At 46.1% G+C, this 22795-nt stretch overlaps 1 protein-coding gene across 3 annotated transcripts in view; it reads left to right on the top strand.

Moving 5' to 3' along the window:
• Positions 1 to 6180: 6180 nt before the first annotated feature.
• Positions 6181 to 22795, top strand: part of ptpdc1a (protein tyrosine phosphatase domain containing 1a) — a 58600-nt gene continuing 41985 nt past the window's right edge. The window contains exons 1-3 of one of the 3 annotated variants that reach the window (XM_046338152.1): positions 6181 to 6386; positions 15110 to 15199; positions 21242 to 21413. In XM_046338152.1, the coding sequence (XP_046194108.1) occupies positions 15118 to 15199; positions 21242 to 21413 (254 nt within the window). In that variant the 5' untranslated portion in view covers positions 6181 to 6386; positions 15110 to 15117. Of the gene's footprint in view, positions 6387 to 15109; positions 15200 to 18567; positions 18707 to 21241; positions 21414 to 22795 lie in introns of those variants that run through there. The other 2 variants (XM_046338155.1, XM_046338163.1) reach the window with 2 other exon arrangements.

The raw sequence follows: 22795 nt of genomic DNA, 5'->3' as shown, positions 1-22795 counted from the left end.
CACTACCTCACTCTACCACTACCTCACTATACGACTACCTCACTCTACCACTGCCACACTATACCACTACCACACTGTACCACTACCACACTATACCACTACCTCACTCTACCACTGCCTCACTCTACCACTACCTCACTCTACTACTACCTCACTCTACCACTACCTCACTCTACCACTACCACACTATACCACTACCTCACTCTACTACTGCCTCACTCTACCACTACCTCACTCTACCACTACCTCACTCTACCACTACCTCACTCTACCACTACCACACTATACCACTACCACACTGTACCACTACCACACTATACCACTACCTCACTCTACCAATACCACACTATACCACTCTACCACTACCTCACTCTACCACTGCCTCACTCTACCACTACCTCACTCTACCACTACCACACTATACCACTACCTCACTCTACCACTACCACACTATACCACTATACCACTACCTCACTCTACCACTACCTCACTCTACCACTACCTCAATCTACCACTACCACACTATACCACTACCTCACTCTACCACTACCTCACTCTACCACTACCTCACTCTACCACTACCACACTATACCACTACCACACTGTACCACTACCTCACTCTACCACTACCTCAATCTACCACTACCACACTATACCACTACCTCACTCTACCACTACCTCACTCTACCACTACCTCACTCTACCACTACCACACTATACCACTCTACCACTACCTCACTCTACCACTGCCTCACTCTACCACTACCATACTATACCACTCTACCACTACCTCACTCTACCACTACCTCACTATACGACTACCTCACTCTACCACTGCCACACTATACCACTACCACACTGTACCACTACCACACTATACCACTACCTCACTCTACCACTACCTCACTCTACCACTACCTCACTCTACTACTACCACACTATACCACTACCACACTGTACCACTACCTCACTCTACCACTACCTCAATCTACCACTACCACACTATACCACTACCTCACTCTACCACTACCTCACTCTACCACTACCTCACTCTACCACTACCTCAATCTACCACTACCTCACTCTACCACTACCACACTATACCACTACCTCACTCTACCACTACCACACTATACCACTCTACCACTACCTCTACCACTGCCTCACTCTACCACTACCTCACTCTACCACTACCACACTATACCACTACCTCACTCTACCACTACCTCACTCTACCACTACCTCACTCTACCACTACCTCACTCTACCACTACCACACTATACCACTACCACACTGTACCACTACCTCACTCTACCACTACCTCAATCTACCACTACCACACTATACCACTACCTCACTCTACCACTACCTCACTCTACCACTACCTCACTCTACCACTACCTCACTCTACCACTACCACACTATACCACTACCTCACTCTACCACTACCACACTATACCACTCTACCACTACCTCACTCTACCACTACCTCACTCTACCACTACCACACTATACCACTACCTCACTCTACCACTACCACACTATACCACTACCTCACTCTACCACTACCACACTCTACCACTGCCTCACTCTACCACTACCTCACTCTACCACTGCCTCACTCTACCACTACCTCACTCTACCACTACCACACTATACCACTACCTCACTCTACCACTGCCTCACTATACCACTCTACCACTACCTCACTCTACCACTACCTCACTCTACCACTCCCTCACTTATACATACATACATACATACATACATACATACATACATACATACATACATACATACATACATACATACATACATACATACATACATACATACATACATACATACATACATACATGTACTGTATTTACAATGAGCTACAAAAGTATTGGTTGTTGTTTTGCCTCTGTATTTCATCACTTTGGATTTTAAATTATTCAATGACTTTGAGTTTAAAGTGCAGACTTTAATTTGAGGGTATTTTCATCCATATCGGGTGAACCGTTTAGAAATTACACCATTTTTGTACATAATCCGCCCCATTTTAGGGAACCAAAACTATTCGGGACACATTCACTTATATGTGTATTAAAGTAGTCAGAAGGTTGTATTTGATGCCATGTTCATAGAACGCAAACATGGTGGATGCATCTGCTGTTTGTTTTGGTTGAGTTTCAGATCATGTCGTGACCAATAGAGATTCATGATAAATAATGTATTGTGTCATTTTGGAGTCACTTTTTTGGTAAATAAGAGTCGAATATATTTCTAAACTTGTCTACATTAATGTGGATGCTACCATGATTATGATACAAATACAGGGGGGTTAGCATATCTTGGGGTAACTTTCTCTGTAACTTTCTCACTCGTTATTCATGATTAATTCAATGATTATTCGTAATCATGGTAGCATTCACTAAATGTAATCGAAAATGTAATTTACGTAAATCCCCAAAATATATTATTTATCACGAGGGCCATAAACAATAACTAGTAATGCTGCATAATCCATGAAAGGTTCAAATCAAATCTCACTTTTCGGGTGAAAATAGTTACACATTGCTGAGGTCTAGTCACTTCTGACGAAACAAGCTCAAGTACGCAGTACGATACAAGTGTGACATTTTTTTATAAGATGTAACAAATTAAAAATACACTTTATGAATAAGGCTTGAAATGACTGATAAACTTTCTAAATATTGCATAATCAAATTATAAAACGACTAAGTATAAGATTTCACCGTCCTTATAACGGAAAAATACATATTAGAAAATGTCTACCTCCATTGCTGTGGACTTCTCACAGAGCTCTAGCTTGGCTTTCTGAAGTCGTTAGGAACTCGCCTTTCATCTCAAATGAATATTGCCTGTCTATGAGAAACAGAAATTGATTGTTTAAAATCTATGAATTATTTTAGAATAATGGCTATAAATCGATCTCTGAATGTGTTACTGTGATGAAACCAGTCTTTGTTGCTGAGCTACGATGTAACGATAGTAGGCATGTGCTTTGTCAGTGGCTGATTTACGGTGCATTCCGTAAGTATTCAAACCTTGGCTTTTTCCACATTTTGTAATGTTACAGCCTTATTCTAAAACGGATTACAATGTTTTCCCCCCTCATCAATCTACACACAATACCCCATAATGATGAAGCACAAACAGATTTTTAGAAATGTTTGCAAATTTATATATATATATATTTTTTTATACTGAAATATCACATTTCTTGGGTATGACAGCCTCGAGTCTTCTTGGATATGACGCTACAAGCTTGGGACACCTGTATTTGCGGAGTTTCTCCCATTCTTCTCTGCAGATCCTCTCAAACTCTATCAGGTTGGATGAGGAGCGTTGCTGCACAGTTATTTTCAGGTCTCTCCAGAGATGTTCAATCGGGCTCTGGCTGGGCCACTCAAGGGCATTCAAAGACTTGTCCTGAAGCCACTCCTGTTTTGTCTTGTCTGTGTGCTTAGGGTTGTTGTCGTTTATCAATACACCCAGTCACTACAAAGATACATGCGTCCTTCTTAACTCAGTTGGAAAGGAAGCTAATGGTGACTTTAAAACAGTCACAGAGTTTAATGGCTCTTATAGGAGAAAACTGAGGATGGATCAAAACATGGTCTTACTCCACAACACTAACCAAATTGACAGAGTGAAAAGAATGAAGTCTGTACAGAATAAAAGTATTCCAATACATGCATACTGTTTGCAACACATCAAAAATGTAGCAAAGCAATTCACGTATTGTCCTGAATAGAAAGTGTTATGTTTATGGGATGGAGCTAAGCACAGGCAAAATCCTAGAGGAAAACCAGGTTCAGTTTGCTTTGCACCAGACACTAGGAGATTAATTCACCTCTCAGCAGGACAATAACTTAAGGCCAAATCTACACTGGAGTTGCTCACCAAGAAGACAGTGCATGTTCCTGAGTGGCTGAGTTACAGATTTGACTTAAATCTACTTCAAAATCCATGGCAAGACCTGAAAATGGTTGTCTAGCAATGATCAACAACCGGTTTGACAGAGCTTGGAGAATTTTGAAAAGAATAATGAGCAAATGTTGCGCAATCCAGATGTGGAAAGCTCTTAGAGACTTACCCAGAAAGACTCACAGCTGTAATCACTGCCAAAGGTGCTTCTACAAAGTATTGACTCAGGGGTGTGAATAATTATGTAAATGTGATATTTCTGTATTTAAATTTGAATAAACTTGCAAAAAAAACAACAAAAAACACATATATATATATATATATATATATATATAAATATATATATATATATATGTTTTCATGTAGTCATTTTGGGGGTATTATGTGTAGATGGGTGAGAAAAAATGTACATTTAATCCATTTTGAATTCAGACTGTAACAACCAAATCAAGGGGCATTGAAGTCAAGGGGCATTGAAGTCAAGGGGCATTGAAGTCAAGGGAATGAAAACCTCGACAATGGCCTTTGTTATTGCTATTTTATTGTCTTATGTCCTTTTTTCATTAGCAAATGTCTTACTTTTGAAATTCTGCATTGTTGGGAAACGACTAGTAAGTAAGCATTTCACTGCAGTGCAAGTCTACACCTGTTGTATTCAGCATTTCACTGCAGTGCAAGTCTACACCTGTTGTATTCAGCATTTCACTGCAGTGCAAGTCTACACCTGTTGTATTCAGCATTTCACTGCAGTGCAAGTCTACACCTGTTGTATTCAGCATTTCACTGCAGTGCAAGTCTACACCTGTTGTATTCAGCATTTCACTGCAGTGCAAGTCTACACCTGTTGTATTCAGCATTTCACTGCAGTGCAAGTCTACACCTGTTGTATTCAGCATTTCACTGCAGTGCAAGTCTACACCTGTTGTATTCAGCATTTCACTGCATTGCAAGTCTACACCTGTTGATTCAGCATTTCACTGCAGTGCAAGTCTACACCTGTTGCATTCAGCATTTCACTGCAGTGCAAGTCTACACCTGTTGTATTCAGCATTTCACTGCAGTGCAAGTCTACACCTGTTGTATTCAGCATTTCACTGCAGTGCAAGTCTACACCTGTTGCATTCAGCATTTCACTGCAGTGCAAGTCTACACCTGTTGTATTCAGCATTTCACTGCAGTGCAAGTCTACACCTGTTGTATTCAGCATTTCACTGCAGTGCAAGTCTACACCTGTTGTATTCAGCATTTCACTGCAGTGCAAGTCTACACCTGTTGTATTCAGCATTTCACTGCAGTGCAAGGCTACACCTGTTGTATTCAGCATTTCACTGCATTGCAAGTCTACACCTGTTGTATTCAGCATTTCACTGCAGTGCAAGTCTACACCTGTTGTATTCAGCATTTCACTGCAGTGCAAGTCTACACCTGTTGTATTCAGCATTTCACTGCAGTGCAAGTCTACACCTGTTGTATTCAGCATTTCACTGCAGTGCAAGTCTACACCTGTTGTATTCAGCATTTCACTGCAGTGCAAGTCTACACCTGTTGTATTCAGCATTTCACTGCATTGCAAGTCTACACCTGTTGTATTCAGCATTTCACTGCAGTGCAAGTCTACACCTGTTGTATTCAGCATTTCACTGCAGTGCAAGTCTACACCTGTTGTATTCAGCATTTCACTGCATTGCAAGTCTTCACCTGTTGTATTCAGTGCATTTGGCAAATACATTTGATTTTCTATGATATGAATTAGGTCTGTCTGTTCCATTTTGGTGTTGGTTATATTTTCCAAATTATTTTATTTGTTATGTCCTGATATTACGGAATGTGACATGTATTGTCCATTGATAATTAAATTATAGAAAAGTATTTATTGTAATGGCAATGATTATTGTTAGTTTAATTGACGAGATACCCTACTATTTCCAAGTTTGTTTAATATTTTCCATTCTATACCTGTTTTGAGGTGCATTTTGGATTATGCCAGGGATAAGGTCAATGGGGCAGGTGTTAGGTTTGGGGGAAATCCAATACAACACATATCTGAGTACCACTCTCTATATTTTAAAGTGAACAAGTCGATTGCAAAAACATTGCCAGGAAGAGTAAAGAATTCGAGCCGTCTATTTGAAATTGAAATCTCTTTTAGCGCAGCGCCGAAATGCAGTCATCCTGGAACGCATCCTACTACTGAAGCGGGGCGTGGTCATATGATACTGGAACAGCCAATGAGCACAGCACTTTTCATTTGACAACATGTCAGGTTGCTATCTAGTTAGCTAGCCTTCAGGATAAATTCATTCACAATGGACAGAAATAAACAGATACAGGTTATTTAACAGCGGTTAAGAAGATATGGTGTTGCAACGTGAACGATTGTCTTGCTTTTAGCTGAGTTCGCTTCAGTCAAAAGTCATCGAAAGCAGCACAATCAAAAGAGGAGACTAAGGTATTTGCAGTTCCTTGATAGCCGTTAGATAGTTAAATGCTAAAACATTAGCTGTTAGCGATTGAGGATGTAACTAGCTAGCTAACTCTGATTTTAAAAAACGGTGGGTAGCTAAAGTTACCTATGATCAATCAATCAATCAAATATTAGCTAGCTAGCAGATCCCAGACTGTTACTCGTTTGTTTTTGTCGTGTCCAGCTAGCTAGTTAATAGCATGAAGCCTATCCTCCCCAGAACAAAAGCAATCATGTCTAACAGTGGATGAACACACTATGGAAGCAGATGGCTAGCTATTTTCTGCCTTTTGAATGTCAGTTGATCTTTTCATGTACCAGACCAGTAGGCTGTGACTATATTTCATGTGAATAGTAGCTATCCAATCATGAACAGATTCTACCTACTTCAAAGCATTGTATTGAAAAAACCACCATGGATTGACTGTATTGCCATAGGTAGTGGCATAGACAGGCACTAAGGGCTATCAGCTCAAAGGCTGTTGATGCTCAATGCAGTCAAGGTAGCCACTAGTGGGCTATTTTATTTTACAAGACCAGTTTTGACAGTCATACCAGACCTACTAAGCTGGCACAATAACTGTATTCAAGATTCTACTCTGACCTTCTTTATTTTTATTCTTACAAGGAGCATGTGTGCGCTTATGTAGAACATTTTTTTTAGGAGCACAATGAAAAATGAGATAGAAAAATCCATTTTATTTGTTGTAATGGTGCAAGCATGAAGGTCATGAAACGACGCTCAGTGTATTCTCCACTCAGGGGCTGCTGTACAGGGAAGTAATCATTCAATTACCATCTGGGTGATGTTTTTCTTGGCACACTGGTGCTCCTAAATTAAAAATCCCGGTCGCACACAAAATATTTAGGCGCTTACGCAAGTAAAATGGTGCCACTGTAGAGCGCTTGAATTGAATCTCACCAATCCTTTAGAGACCCCAACAGACGTGTGGGAGAGACCGAGCTCAGACAGAGCATGCTTATTTATTAACAAGCCCAGTGGGTGATGACTAGTACCACTCACTGCACGATATCCTACGCACTGAGAGTCATCCTCTCTGTCTTTCTCTCTCTTACTCTCTGGCTCTCTCTCTCTCTCTCTCTCTGTCTGTCTTCTCTCTGTCTCTCTCTCTCGCTCTCTCTCTCTCGCTCTCGCTCTCTTTCTCTCGCTCGTCTTGGGATGCTACATCCAGTGAGTGTAATTGTACCTCACCTCTCAGTCTTAACATCAGGTAATGTATGAACTGAAGGACAGTCTTTCTCTCCTCTCTCTCTCTCTCTCTCTGTGCTGTTGGCAGCATTGTGCAGGTGAGTGGGAGGGAGGAGAATGTGTAAAGGCCTGTAGAGAACAGGGTGGTGATTGTACCAGCGTCAGATTCCAATGTGACATCAGGCTGACGTCAGCAGCTGATTGAATTTCTATATTCCCTATATAGTGCACTACTTTAGACCAGGGCCCTATTCTCTATATAGTTCACTACTTTAGACCAGGGCCCTATTCCCTATATAGTGCACTACTTTAGACCAGGGCCCTATTCCCTATATAGTGCACTACTTTAGACCAGGGCCCTATTCCCTATATAGTGCACTACTTTAGACCAGGACCCTATTCCCTATATAGTGCACTACTTTAGACCAGGGCCCTATTCCCTATATAGTGCACTACTTTAGACCAGGGCCCTATTCCCTATATAGTGCACTACTTTAGACCAGGACCCTATTCCCTATATAGTGCACTACTTTAGACCAGGGCCCTATTCCCTATATAGTGCACTACTTTAGACCAGGGCCCTATTCCCTATATAGTGCACTACTTTAGACCAGGGCCCTATTCCCTATATAGTGCACTACTTTAGACCAGGGCCCTATTCCCTATATAGTGCACTACTTTAGACCAGGGCCCTATTCCCTATGTAGTGCACTACGTGGGATAGGGTGCCATTTGGGATGCTGCCTATGGAATTGTTGAAGGGGCCTAGTTGGCTGGTTTCAGCTGCTGTCTCACTATGTCTCTGCTGGGTCTGTCAGTCAGTGTACATTACAATGAATGTAAATTAGTGGAGAAAACGCTAGTCTACACCCACACACCGGTGTCTGTGTTCCCAACATGAAGTAACCAGATGCTATCAGATGAATGGTGAAACAATACTAACTGAACCTATTCAACCCTTTGGCCTGCACCGGTTTGATGTTTTCTTTTACTAAAACAAGAGTTTCTATTGGTCCGTCAGGTGACTACGGCCCGGAGTTGGTCCGTCAGGTGACTACGGCCCGGAGTTGGTCCGTCAGGTGACTACGGCCCGGAGTTGGTCCGTCAGGTGACTACGGCCCGGAGTTGGTCCGTCAGGTGACTACGGCCCGGAGTTGGTCCGTCAGGTGACTACGGCCCGGGGTTGGTCCGTCAGGTGACTACGGCCCGGAGTTGGTCCGTCAGGTGACTACGGCCCGGGGTTGGTCCGTCAGGTGACTACGGCCCGGAGTTGGTCCGTCAGGTGACTACGGCCCGGAGTTGGTCCGTCAGGTGACTACGGCCCGGAGTTGGTCCGTCAGGTGACTACGGCCCGGAGTTGGTCCGTCAGGTGACTACGGCCCGGGGTTGGTCCGTCAGGTGACTACGGCCCGGGGTTGGTCCGTCAGGTGACTACGGCCCGGAGTTGGTCCGTCAGGTGAAATGTGTCTTGATTGTTGTCTGGGTCTAACTAGTCCTGGCTGTTTGAGATGACTTAATACAGAAAGAAAAAGAGTCCTGAATGGAACCCTTTTCCCTATTTAAAGTAGTGCACTAAATAAGGGCGCCATTTTGGATGAAGGCAGAGGAACAGGTGTTTCACCCACAATGATCAGCACTGCAAGTGATAAGGCCTATTAGTAGTGTGTGTGTGTGTGTGTGTGTGTGTGTGTGTGTGTGTGTGTGTGTGTGTTAGGGGTGTGTGTGTGGTATCCAGATGTTTATATCATTTCTGTACCATACCTGGGGGAAAACACTTCCGGTAATTTGTAGTTTGTTTTATGACTCACACAACCGTTTAGGCAACAGAGTACTTGATCCTGGAGGGGATTGAATGTTACTGCTGTATACCTCGTTTCTGACTTGTGGCCAGTGAGCTACATCCAGCCTCAACAGTCTTTTCAGCCGTCCTGTGAACAGGAGGTCTCTAGGACAGGTAACCAAAGCTCTGTCCTGGTATCTGTCTGAACAGGTCTCTAGGACAGGTAACCAAAGCTCTGTCCTGGTATCTGTCTGAACAGGTCTCTAGGACAGGTAACCAAAGCTCTGTCCTGGTATCTGTCTGAACAGGAGGTCTCTAGGACAGGTAACCAAAGCTCTGTCCTGGTATCTGTCTGAACAGGAGGTCTCTAGGACAGGTAACCAAAGCTCTGTCCTGGTATCTGTCTGAACAGGTCGTCATTTTCCAGGATGCAGGGGTTTCGGCCTGGTCTTGACTTCCCTTCTTGACCTCGTCTATGACAACTTGCATCTCCTTGTCAGTGGCTTGAGCATCTGCAGTCTCACTCCTTATACAGGCAGCACCTATCGAGTCAGGTGGTGAGAGAGAGCAGGACAAGGCATCAGGTACAGTGTTGGGCTTTCCCTTCCTGTGGACCACATTGAAGTCAGTCTTGCAGCCGGATTGACCCATCTGGGGTGCCATTTTCTGTAACAAACCTGAGTAAACCACACAACCTGGTCAGAAATAAAGATTAGGAAACGTATTCAGGGCTCAGCATAAAAACAACAGAATAATAATTCAATGATCAACAACAAATGAGTCAACATCACTGTTAGAAAGTCCTACCACCTCTGGTTGAGCCTTTCAGTCCTGGTATGAAATTCCAAGTCCAAAGTTATCCAAAGAAAAGCCAACAAAAAGGAAACTCCAACAGAATCCAGACGCAAAATAAATATTCCACCAGAAAGGTCAAGGTCCAAGTGAAGAGGACGTCTGAACAATTCAATGTCTATATTACCAGTAAAACAGAGGTTTGGCAAGAAAATAGGCCTAAAATCCCTCTTAACACACAGCAAGAACATGCTAGCTTCCCCCCACAATGGACTAGCACACAGCAAGAACATGCTAGCTTCCCCCCACAATGGACGAGCACATAGAAAGAACATGCTAGCTTCCCCCCACAATGAACAAGCACACAGAAAGAACATGCTAGCTTCCCTCCACAATGGACGAGCACACAGCAAGAACATGCTAGCTTCCCCCCACAATGAACTAGCACACAGAAAGAACATGCTATAGCTTCCCCCCACAATGAACAAGCACACAGAAAGAACATGCTAGCTTCCCTCCACAATGGACGAGCACATAGAAAGAACATGCTAGCTTCCCCCCACAATGAATGAGCACACAGAAAGAACATGCTATAGCTTCCCCCCACAATGGACGAGCACACAGCAAGAACATGCTAGCTTCCCTCCACAATGGACTAGCACACAGAAAGAACATGCTAGCTTCCCTCCACAATGGACTAGCACATAGAAAGAGCATGCTAGCTTCCCCCCACAATGGACGAGCACACAGAAAGAACATGCTAGCTTCCCTCCACAATGGACTAGCACACAGAAAGAACATGCTAGCTTCCCTCCACAATGGACTAGCACATAGAAAGAGCATGCTAGCTTCCCCCCACAATGGACTAGCACACAGAAAGAACATGCTAGCTTCCCTCCACAATGGACTAGCATACAGAAAGAACATGCTAGCTTCCCTCCACAATGGACTAGCACATAGAAAGAGCATGCTAGCTTCCCCCCACAATGGATGAGCACACAGAAAGAACATGCTAGCTTCCCTCCACAATGGACTAGCACACAGAAAGAACATGCTAGCTTCCCTCCACAATGGACTAGCACATAGAAAGAGCATGCTAGCTTCCCCCCACAATGGATGAGCACACAGAAAGAACATGCTAGCTTCCCTCCACAATGGACTAGCACACAGAAAGAACATGCTAGCTTCCCTCCACAATGGACTAGCACACAGAAAGAACATGCTAGCTTCCCTCCACAATGGACTAGCACACAGAAAGAACATGCTAGCTTCCCTCCACAATGGACTAGCACACAGAAAGAACATGCTAGCTTCCCTCCACAATGGACTAGCACATAGAAAGAGCATGCTAGCTTCCCCCCACAATGGACTAGCACACAGAAAGAACATGCTAGCTTCCCTCCACAATGGACTAGCACACAGAAAGAACATGCTAGCTTCCCTCCACAATGGACTAGCACATAGAAAGAGCATGCTAGCTTCCCCCCACAATGGACTAGCACACAGAAAGAGCATGCTAGCTTCCCCCCACAATGGACTAGCACACAGAAAGAACATGCTAGCTTCCCTCCACAATGGACGAGCACACAGCAAGAACATGCTAGCTTCCCTCCACAATGGACGAGCACACAGCAAGAACATGCTAGCTGCCCCCCACAATGAACTAGCACACAGCAAGAACATGCTAGCTTCCCTCCACAATGGACTAGCACATAGAAAGAGCATGCTAGCTTCCCCCCACAATGGACTAGCACACAGAAAGAACATGCTAGCTTCCCTCTACAATGGACTAGCACACAGAAAGAACATGCTAGCTTCCCTCCACAATGGACTAGCACACAGAAAGAACATGCTAGCTAGTCTAACCCAGCTGGTTCTATCCTCCCTGCCCAATGCAGGTAGATGTAGGTATTGGCTAGTGGATTCAGGCTGAGTCTAACCCAGCTGGTTCTATCCTCCCTCCCTGTCCAATGCAGGTAGATGTAGGTATTGGCTAGTGGATTCAGGCTGAGTCTAACCCAGCTGGTTCTATCCTCCCTGTCCAATGCAGGTAGATGTAGGTATTGGCGTGTAAGAATGTATATTTCACCCGCCACATTGGCGGATGGTAAATTTTCCCTCACCAACTTTAAACATCTGCTATCTGAGCAGCTAACCGATCGTTGCAGCTGTACGTAGTCCATCTGTAAATAGCCCACTCAATCTACCTACCTCATACCCATACTGTTTTTTATTTGATTTACTTTTCTGCTCTTTTGTACACCAGAATCTCTACCTGCACATCATCATCTGCTCATTTATCACTCCAGTGTTAATCTGCTAAATTGTAATTATTCGCTCCTATGGCCTATTTATTGCCCACCTCATCATGCCTTTTGTTTATTGTGTTATTGGCTTGTTTATTGTGTTATTGGCTTGTTTATTGTGTTATTGGCTTGTTTATTGTGTTATTGGCTTGTTTATTGTGTTATTGGCTTGTTTATTGTGTTATTGGCTTGTTTATTGTTTACTCCATGTGTAACTCTGTGTTGTTGTCTGTTCACACTGCTATGCTTTATCTTGGCCAGGTCGCAGTTGTAAATGAGAACTTGTTCTCAACTAGCCTACCTGGTTAAATAAAGGTGAAATAATATATATATATTTTTGTAGGACATTACATTCGAGGATAAAAATAGTGATAAGTGAAGTATGAGTTAGGCTTAGAATCATTCTGCTTTTTCCAAAGTGTTTCTTGTTTTGTTTCATAGGAATCTTAGATCCCTCCTCGTGGAGGAAGTCTGCCTAGGAGCAGAGCTGTGTTAAATGGGTGCTGATAGATCCCTCCTCATGGAGGAAGTCTGCCTAGGAGCAGAGCTGTGTTAAATGGGTGCTGATAGATCCCTCCTCATGGAGGAAGTCTGCCTAGGAGCAGAGCTGTGTTAAATGGGTGCTGATAGATCCCTCCTCATGGAGGAAGTCTGCCTAGGAGCAGAGCTGTGTTAAATGGGTGCTGATAGATCCCTGGAGCTGTGTAACATGATGTGTAGGGAGCTAACAACACAGCCAGACAGCTCTAGTAATGAATCAGGAAGTGGACAGACGGCTCTAGTAATGAATCAGGAAGTGGACAGACGGCTCTAGTAATGAATCAGGAAGTGGACAGACGGCTCTAGTAATGAATCAGGAAGTGGACAGACGGCTCTAGTAATGAATCAGGAAGTGGACAGACGGCTCTAGTAATGAATCAGGAAGTGGACAGACGGCTCTAGTAATGAATCAGGAAGTGGACAGAAGGCTCTAGTAATGAATCAGGAAGTGGACAGACGGCTCTAGTAATGAATCAGGAAGTGGACAGACGGCTCTAGTAATGAATCAGGAAGTGGACAGAAGGCTCTAGTAATGAATCAGGAAGTGGACAGACTGCTCTAGTAATGAATCAGGAAGTGGACAGACTGCTCTAGTAATGAATCAGGAAGTGGACAGACTGCTCTAGTAATGAATCAGGAAGTGGAGCTGTATTCAACATGATGAGCAGGGAGCTAACAACACAGCCAGACAGCTCTAGTAATGAATCAAGAAGTGGACAGATGGCTCTAGTAATGAATCAGGAAGTGGACAGATGGCTCTAGTAATGAATCAGGAAGTGGACAGACGGCTCTAGTAATGAATCAGGAAGTGGACAGATGGCTCTAGTAATGAATCAGGAAGTGGACAGACTGCTCTAGTAATGAATCAGGAAGTGGACAGATGGCTCTAGTAATGAATGAATCAGATGGGAAGAATGGAGCTGTATTCAACATGATGAGCAGGGAGCTAACAACACAGCCAGACAGCTCTAGTAATGAATCAGGAAGTGGACAGATGGCTCTAGTAATGAATCAGGAAGTGGACAGATGGCTCTAGTAATGAATCAGGAAGTGGACAGATGGCTCTAGTAATGAATCAGGAAGTGGACAGACTGCTCTAGTAATGAATCAGGAAGTGGACAGATGGCTCTAGTAATGAATCAGGAAGTGGAGCAGGCTCTTTGCTCTTCGTGCTTTAAAGAGGCTGATACAGAGTTGATCCTCTCGATCACCTGAGACACATTTAAAGGAAGTACCAAAAATTCTAGTATCAAACGGTAAATTAAAATATATATATATATGTTTCGGTATACTGTGCAACGTTATGCAACAAATCATTAAAATCCAGACATAAAATATTTACACAAGAAGCAATCTAATATCACACAGTCAAACTCTCAGTCGTTTAGTTAAGTTCACCATTCTGCAATTCTCACTGTTAATAAACATTGCACGCGCATTTCAACACAACAGGTGATGGATGAGGCTTGGTTGGGTTTTGGAGATGGGCCTGTTTTCACAACCTGGGCATTTGTGTGGCTGTCATTTTGAGGTCCTTGCTGCAGGCGTGGGGCTGATCAAATCACTTTATGTTGGGTGTTTGTGTGCCTGTCTGTCTGTCTCGCTCGCTGTCTCTCTGCCTCAGGCTCTGTCTCTCTGTCTCAGCCTCACCTGTGTGTGTTTCTGTTCGTTAGTGTTACCTGTCTCTGTCTCAGCCTCACCTGTGTGTGTTTCTGTTCGTTAGTGTTACCTGTCTCTGTCTCAGCCTCACCTGTGTGTGTTTATGTTCGTTAGTGTTACCTGTCTCAGCCTCACCTGTGTGTGTTTATGTTCGTTAGTGTTACCTGTCTCAGCCTCACCTGTGTGTGTTTATGTTCGTTAGTGTTACCTGTCTCAGCCTCACCTGTGTGTGTTTATGTTCGTTAGTGTTACCTGTCTCAGCCTCACCTGTGTGTGTTTCTGTTCGTTAGTGTTACCTGTCTCAGCCTCACCTGTGTGTGTTTCTGTTCGTTAGTGTTACCTGTCTCAGCCTCACCTGTGTGTGTTTCTGTTCGTTAGTGTTACCTGTCTCTGTTACAGCATGTTACCTCTGTCCTTCCAGAGTGTGCCATGGCGGCTGGTGTTAGCCTGCTGACTGATGTGCCCTACTCTTCCTCTGGGGACCTCAACACAGGCAACAGCATGAACACAGGTAGGTGTTACTATTCTACAGTAGTAATGTGTTTATCGAGTACACTTTTTGTTGTTACTCCATGTATTATTTCATAGTTTTGATGTCTTCAATATTAAACCCTGGAATGAGTAGTTGTTCTAAAAGTTATGACCGGTGGTGTATTTTTGACTTTTGCTCCATCAATACAATGCATTAAAAACAAAAAACATATTTACCTGGGTGGAGAGGAAACCCTAGGAATCTCAAGGGTTAACCAATTCTGTGAATAGGTTAGGCAATTCAACATCAAAGTTGGACGTTTATGAATGTAGAGATCTACGGGTCTTTAGTGAAGTCCAGCCTTTAACCATTTGTACATTGTTACAACACTGTACACACACACACATATAATACATTATATTATATATATATATAATGTATTATATGTATATATATATATATATATATATATATATATAATATGTGTGTGTGTGTGTGTACAGTGTTGTAACAATGTACAAATGGTTAAAGGGAAAACAAATAAGCATAAATATGGGTTGTATTTACAATGGTGTTTGTTCTTCACTGGTTGCCCTTTTCTTGTGGCAACAGGTCTGTCTCTCTCTCTCTGATCTCTGGAGGTTTGAACTGCAGCCTCTCTCTCTCCCTCTCTCGTTATAACTCTCTGATCTCCGGAGGTTTGAACAGCAGCCTCTCTCTCTCCCTCTCTCTCTTTATAACTCTCTGATCTCTGGAGGTTTGAACAGCAGCCTCTCTCTCTATCAGAACAACATCTCTTTGTGTTCTTCTGTTACATAAACCACTCTTATTGTTGTTGAGATGTAAACACTAGAATAACAGCTTCATTCCAAACCCATTGTGTTTAGTCACTGAGACCTATTCCCTATGTAGTGCACTACTTTTGACCCCAAATGAGACCTATTCCCTATGTAGTGCACTACTTTTGACCCCAAATGAGACCTATTCCCTATGTAGTGCACTACTTTTGACCCCAAATGGGACCTATTCCCTATGTAGTGCACTACTTTAGACTAGATCCCTGTGATGGGAGTACTCCATCACCACTGTCACTCCATAATGAACACAGCAACATACAGACACACCGGCATACCGGCTCCCACCCACTGAGGATTTAGGAGTGAGTTGGTTGTCATGGGGACAGTCACTGTGTGATGAAAGTAATGATGGATTGTATTGGCCTCTCTTTGTGCCAGCGGGCTACTGTACTGCGATGAGTCACTGGATCGCTCCGTTTAGCCAGCATGCAGCCTCACTGACTGTCAATACACAGGTTAGACAGGGCAGGGAGAGAGAGAGAGGGGCTGGTTAGACAGGGCAGGGAGAGAGAGAGGGGCTGGTTAGACAGGGCAGGGAGAGAGAGGGGCTGGTTAGACAGGGCAGGGAGAGAGAGGGGCTGGTTAGACAGGGCAGGGGGAGAGAGAGGGGCTGGTTAGACGGGGCAGGGGGAGAGAGAGGGGCTGGTTAGACGGGGCAGGGGGGAGGGGAGAGGGGCTGGTTAGACGGGGCAGGGGGAGAGAGAGGGGCTGGTTAGACGGGGCAGGGGGAGAGAGAGGGGCTGGTTAGACGGGGCAGGGGGAGAGAGAGGGGCTGGTTAGACGGGGCAGGGGGAGAGAGAGGGGCTGGTTAGACGGGGGAGAGAGAGGGGCTGGTTAGACGGGGGAGAGAGAGGGGCTGGTTAGACGGGGAGAGAGAGGGGCTGGTTAGACGGGGGGAGAGAGAGGGGCTGGTTAGACGGGGGAGAGAGAGGGGCTGGTTAGACGGGGGAGAGAGAGGGGCTGGTTAGACGGGGGAGAGAGGGGCTGGTTAGACGGGAGAGAGAGAGGGGCTGGTTAGACGGGAGAGAGAGGGGCTGGTTAGACGGGAGAGAGAGGGGCTGGTTAGACAGGGCAGGGGGAGGGAGAGGGGCTGGTTAGACAGGGCATGGAGAGGTAGGCTGTACTAGGTCCATGGCACAGGATTGGACTGAGGCAGCTAGGAGGACTGTGTCAGTTAGAGGGACCTTGAGGACAGCGGAGACACAGGGGGATCTTGAGGACCGAGGAGACGCGGGGGGACCTTGAGGACGTAGGAGACGCGGGGGACCTTGAGGACCGAGGAGACGCGGGGGGACCTTGAGGACCAGGGAGACGCGGGGGACCTTGAGGACCAGGGAGACGCGGGGGGACCTTGAGGACGTAGGAGACGCGGGGGACCTTGAGGACGTAGGAGACGCGGGGGACCTTGAGGACGTAGGGAGACGCGGGGGGACCTTGAGGACGTAGGGAGACGCGGGGGACCTTGAGGACGTAGGGAGACGCGGGGGACCTTGAGGACGTAGGAGACGCGGGGGACCTTGAGGACGTAGGAGACGCGGGGGGACCTTGAGGACGTAGGAGACGCGGGGACCTTGAGGGGGGACCTTGAGGACGTAGGAGACGCGGGGGACCTTGAGGACAGAGAGAGGCAGGGGGACCTTGAGGACAGCGGAGACGCAGGGTGTCCTTGAGGACAGCAGAGACGCGGGGGGACCTTGAGGACAGCAGAGACGCAGGGGGACCTTGAGGACAGCGGAGACGCAGGGTGTCCTTGAGGACAGCAGAGACGCAGGGGGACCTTGAGGACAGCGGAGACGCAGGGGGACCTTGAGGACGGGGGGACCTTGAGGACAGCGGAGACGCAGGGGGACCTTGAGGACAGCGGAGACGCAGGGGGACCTTGAGAACAGCGGAGACGCAGGGGGACCTTGAGGACAGCGGAGACGCTGAGGGACCTTGAGGACGGAGGGACCTTGAGGACAGAGAGAGGCAGGACAGCAGAGACGCAGGGGGACCTTGAGGACAGCGGAGACGCAGGGGGACCTTGAGGACAGCGGAGACGCAGGGGGACCTTGAGGACAGCGGAGACGCTGAGGGACCTTGAGGACGGAGGGACCTTGAGGACAGAGAGAGGCAGGACAGCAGAGATGCAGGGGGACCTTGAGGACAGCGGAGACGCAGGGGGACCTTGAGGACAGCGGAGACGCTGAGGGACCTTGAGGACGGAGGGACCTTGAGGACAGAGAGAGGCAGGACAGCAGAGACGCAGGGGGACCTTGAGGACAGCGGAGACGCAGGGGGACCTTGAGAACAGCGGAGACGCAGGGGGACCTTGAGGACAGCGGAGACGCTGAGGGACCTTGAGGACGGAGGGACCTTGAGGACAGAGAGAGGCAGGACAGCAGAGATGCAGGGGGACCTTGAGGACAGCGGAGACGCAGGGGGACCTTGAGGACAGCGGAGACGCTGAGGGACCTTGAGGACGGAGGGACCTTGAGGACAGAGAGAGGCAGGACAGCAGAGATGCAGGGGGACCTTGAGGACAGCGGAGACGCAGGGGGACCTTGAGGACGGGGGGACCTTGAGGACAGCGGAGACGCAGGGGGACCTTGAGGACAGCGGAGACGCAGGCGGACCTTGAGAACAGCGGAGACGCAGGTGGACCTTGAGGACGGAGGGACCTTGAGGACAGAGAGAGGCAGACAGTCGGGTTGGTCTGCATGCAGCAGGACACATAGGGACTGTCAATGATGTCTCCGCGAGGGAGAGACGGGGTTCTTGAACCTGTCACAGGTTGAGACGCTAAGCTAGACGCTGGGTGCCTCACAGATAGCAGAACAGCAGGGAGACAAATAAGAGGTAGAGGGTTAAACACCGAGACAGGGACAGATATGGCTGAGGAGCCCTCCGATGGCAACACAGGCACTGCCACGGGACCACGCCAATGTAATGACACTGCTAGATCACAATCAAGGCTTCTCTTGCTTTGTACAGATCCACTGCTGGCCGAGCTGGTTCAGACCAGATCTGAACATCTCTCTGTTAACCTGGCTGGTTCAGATCTGTCTGAACTCAGTATGACAGGGCTAGTCAAGAGGAGCTGGTTGAGGCCCCTGACAGGGCTAACGATCCTTGGACATTTCTAGTCTTGTTTAGTTTACCTTGAGGTAAAGATGCTGAGATGCTAACCCACATTAATGAGGGGAGGAGAAGGCTTTAGTTGCTAGGGAAATGTTTTGTCTGTGAACGTGTGTTTTCAAAGAGGTGTCTGTTGTTGGAGAGAAAAGCCAGCATGAAATACAGCAGGATAATATTTAGTCTAGTCACACAGAATGGGGATGATGTAGTCTAGTCACACAGAATGGGGATGATGTAGCCTAGTCACACAGAATGGGGATGATGTAGCCTAGTCACACAGAATGGGGATGATGTAGCCTAGTCACACAGAATGGGGATGATGTAGCCTAGTCACACAGAATGGGGATGATGTAGCCTAGTCACACAGAATGGGGATGATGTAGCCTAGTCACACAGAATGGGGATGATGTAGCCTAGTCACACAGAATGGGGATGATGTAGCCTAGTCACACAGAATGGGGATGATGTAGCCTAGTCACACAGAATGGGGATGATGTAGCCTAGTCACACAGAATGGGGATGATGTAGCCTAGTCACACAGAATGGGGATGATGTAGCCTAGTCACACAGAATGGGGATGATGTAGCCTAGTCACACAGAATGGGGATGATGTAGCCTAGTCACACAGAATGGGGATGATGTAGCCTAGTCACACAGAATGGGGAGAATCACACAGAATGGGGATGATGTAGCCTAGTCACACAGAATGGGGATGATGTAGCCTAGTCACACAGAATGGGGATGATGTAGCCTAGTCACACAGAATGGGGATGATGTAGCCTAGTCACACAGAATGGGGATGATGTAGCCTAGTCACACAGAATGGGGATGATGTAGCCTAGTCACACAGAATGGGGATGATGTAGCCTAGTCACACAGAATGGGGATGATGTAGCCTAGTCACACAGAATGGGGATGATGTAGCCTAGTCACACAGAATGGGGATGATGTAGTCTAGTCACACAGAATGGGGATGATGTAGCCTAGTCACACAGAATGGGGATGATGTAGTCTAGTCACACAGCATGGGGATGATGTAGTCTAGTCACACAGCATGGGGATGATGTAGTCTAGTCACACAGCATGGGGATGATGTAGTCTAGTCACACAGAATGGGGATGATGTAGCCTAGTCACACAGAATGGGGATGATGTAGCCTAGTCACACAGAATGGGGATGATGTAGCCTAGTCACACAGAATGGGGATGATGTAGCCTAGTCACACAGAATGGGGATGATGTAGCCTAGTCACACAGAATGGGGATGATGTAGCCTAGTCACACAGAATGGGGATGATGTAGCCTAGTCACACAGAATGGGGATGATGTAGCCTAGTCACACAGAATGGGGATGATGTAGCCTAGTCACACAGAATGGGGATGATGTAGCCTAGTCACACAGAATGGGGATGATGTAGCCTAGTCACACAGAATGGGGATGATGTAGCCTAGTCACACAGAATGGGGATGATGTAGCCTAGTCACACAGAATGGGGATGATGTAGCCTAGTCACACAGAATGGGGATGATGTAGCCTAGTCACACAGAATGGGGATGATGTAGCCTAGTCACACAGAATGGGGATGATGTAGCCTAGTCACACAGAATGGGGATGATGTAGCCTAGTCACACAGAATGGGGATGATGTAGTCTAGTCACACAGAATGGGGATGATGTAGCCTAGTCACACAGAATGGGGATGATGTAGTCTAGTCACACAGCATGGGGATGATGTAGTCTAGTCACACAGAATGGGGATGATGTAGTCTAGTCACACAGAATGGGGATGATGTAGTCTAGTCACACAGAATGGGGATGATGTAGTCTAGTCACACAGAATGGGGATGATGTAGCCTAGTCACACAGAATGGGGATGATGTAGCCTAGTCACACAGAATGGGGATGATGTAGCCTAGTCACACAGAATGGGGATGATGTAGTCTAGTCACACAGAATGGGGATGATGTAGCCTAGTCACACAGAATGGGGATGATGTAGCCTAGTCACACAGAATGGGGATGATGTAGCCTAGTCACACAGAATGCAGCTAGTATGTAGTCTAGTGGGATGTGCTTGTTGATCTCTCTTTTCTCTCTCTCGCTCTGCAGTCAGTACTCGGGTCCCCACAGCCAAGTACACCAAGGTGGGGGAGACTTTGAGACATGTGATCCCAGGTCACATGCAGTGCTCCATGGCGTGTGGAGGGAGGGCCTGTAAATACGAGAACCCGGCCCGCTGGAGTGACAAGGAGCAGGCCGTTAAGGGACTGTACTCCTCATGGTGAGTCTCTGTCTAACATCCCGTGTCTGTCCTTTTGTCTCTCTTCTGGGCTCATAGATAGATAGATAGATAGATAGATAGATAGATAGATAGATAGATAGATAGATAGATAGATAGATAGATAGATAGATAGATAGATAGATAGATAGATAGATAGATAGATAGATAGATAGATAGTATCAGACAGCTCTGGATAGGTAGATAGATAGATAGTATCAGACAGCTCTGGATAGGTAGATAGATAGATAGATAGGTAGCTCTGGATAGGTAGATAGATAGATAGATAGGTAGTGTGAGAGATAGGTACTAAGATAGATAGGTAGTGTGAGAGATAGGTACTAAGATAGATAGGTAGTGTGAGAGATAGGTACTAAGATAGATAGGTAGTGAGATAGATAGGTAGACAGGTAGTTAGATATAGACATGTAGGTAGGTAGATAGATAGATAGAGATATAGATATATATAGATAGATAGGTAGTTAGACAAGTAGTTAGATAGATATATATAGATAGATAGGTAGTTAGACAAGTAGTTAGATAGATAGATAGGTAGTTAGATATGGACATGTAGTGAGTTAGGTAGTTAGATGGATCGATAGTAAGATATATATATATATATATATATATATAGATAGATAGATAGATAGATAGATAGATCGTTAGGTAGTAAGATAACCTCCACTCTTACACTAGCCCAAGCCAATGGCATGTACCAGATGCTCAGCAGGCTCTGCTCACACTTACTGGCCTGAGGCCAAACCACGACCAACAACATGGGACACTATGGAACAAAAAGCCTTCACTATATCATACTGGAATATCCAAGGCCTGAGGTCATCTGCATTTGGCCAAAAGAGCAGGAACCTGGACTTCACCAAAGAAATCGGTAATACAGACATTGTCATCCTGCAAGAAACCTGGTATAGAGGAGACGGACCCACTGGTTGCCCTCTAGGTTACAGAGAGCTGGTAGTCCCTTCCACCACACTACCAGGTGGGTGGTATAGAGGAGACGGACCCACTGGTTGTCCTCTAGGTTACAGAGAGCTGGTAGTCCCATCCACCATACTACCAGGTGGGTGGTATAGAGGAGACGGACCCACTGGTTGTCCTCTAGGTTACAGAGAGCTGGTAGTCCCATCCACCACACTACCAGGTGGGTGGTATAGAGGAGACGGACCCACTGGTTGTCCTCTAGGTTACAGAGAGCTGGTAGTCCCATCCACCACACTACCAGGTGGGTGGTATAGAGGAGACGGACCCACTGGTTGTCCTCTAGGTTACAGAGAGCTGGTAGTCCCATCCACCAAACTACCAGGTGTGAAACATGGTATAGAGGAGACTGACCCACTGGTTTCCCTCTAGGTTACAGAGAGCTGGTA

The sequence above is a fragment of the Oncorhynchus gorbuscha genome, linkage group LG03 (genome assembly GCF_021184085.1).
Source record: "Oncorhynchus gorbuscha isolate QuinsamMale2020 ecotype Even-year linkage group LG03, OgorEven_v1.0, whole genome shotgun sequence".
Lineage (NCBI taxonomy): Eukaryota > Metazoa > Chordata > Actinopteri > Salmoniformes > Salmonidae > Oncorhynchus > Oncorhynchus gorbuscha.
The sequence above is the reverse complement of the archived record's forward strand: the minus strand, read 5'-3'. Positions and strand labels throughout refer to the sequence as shown.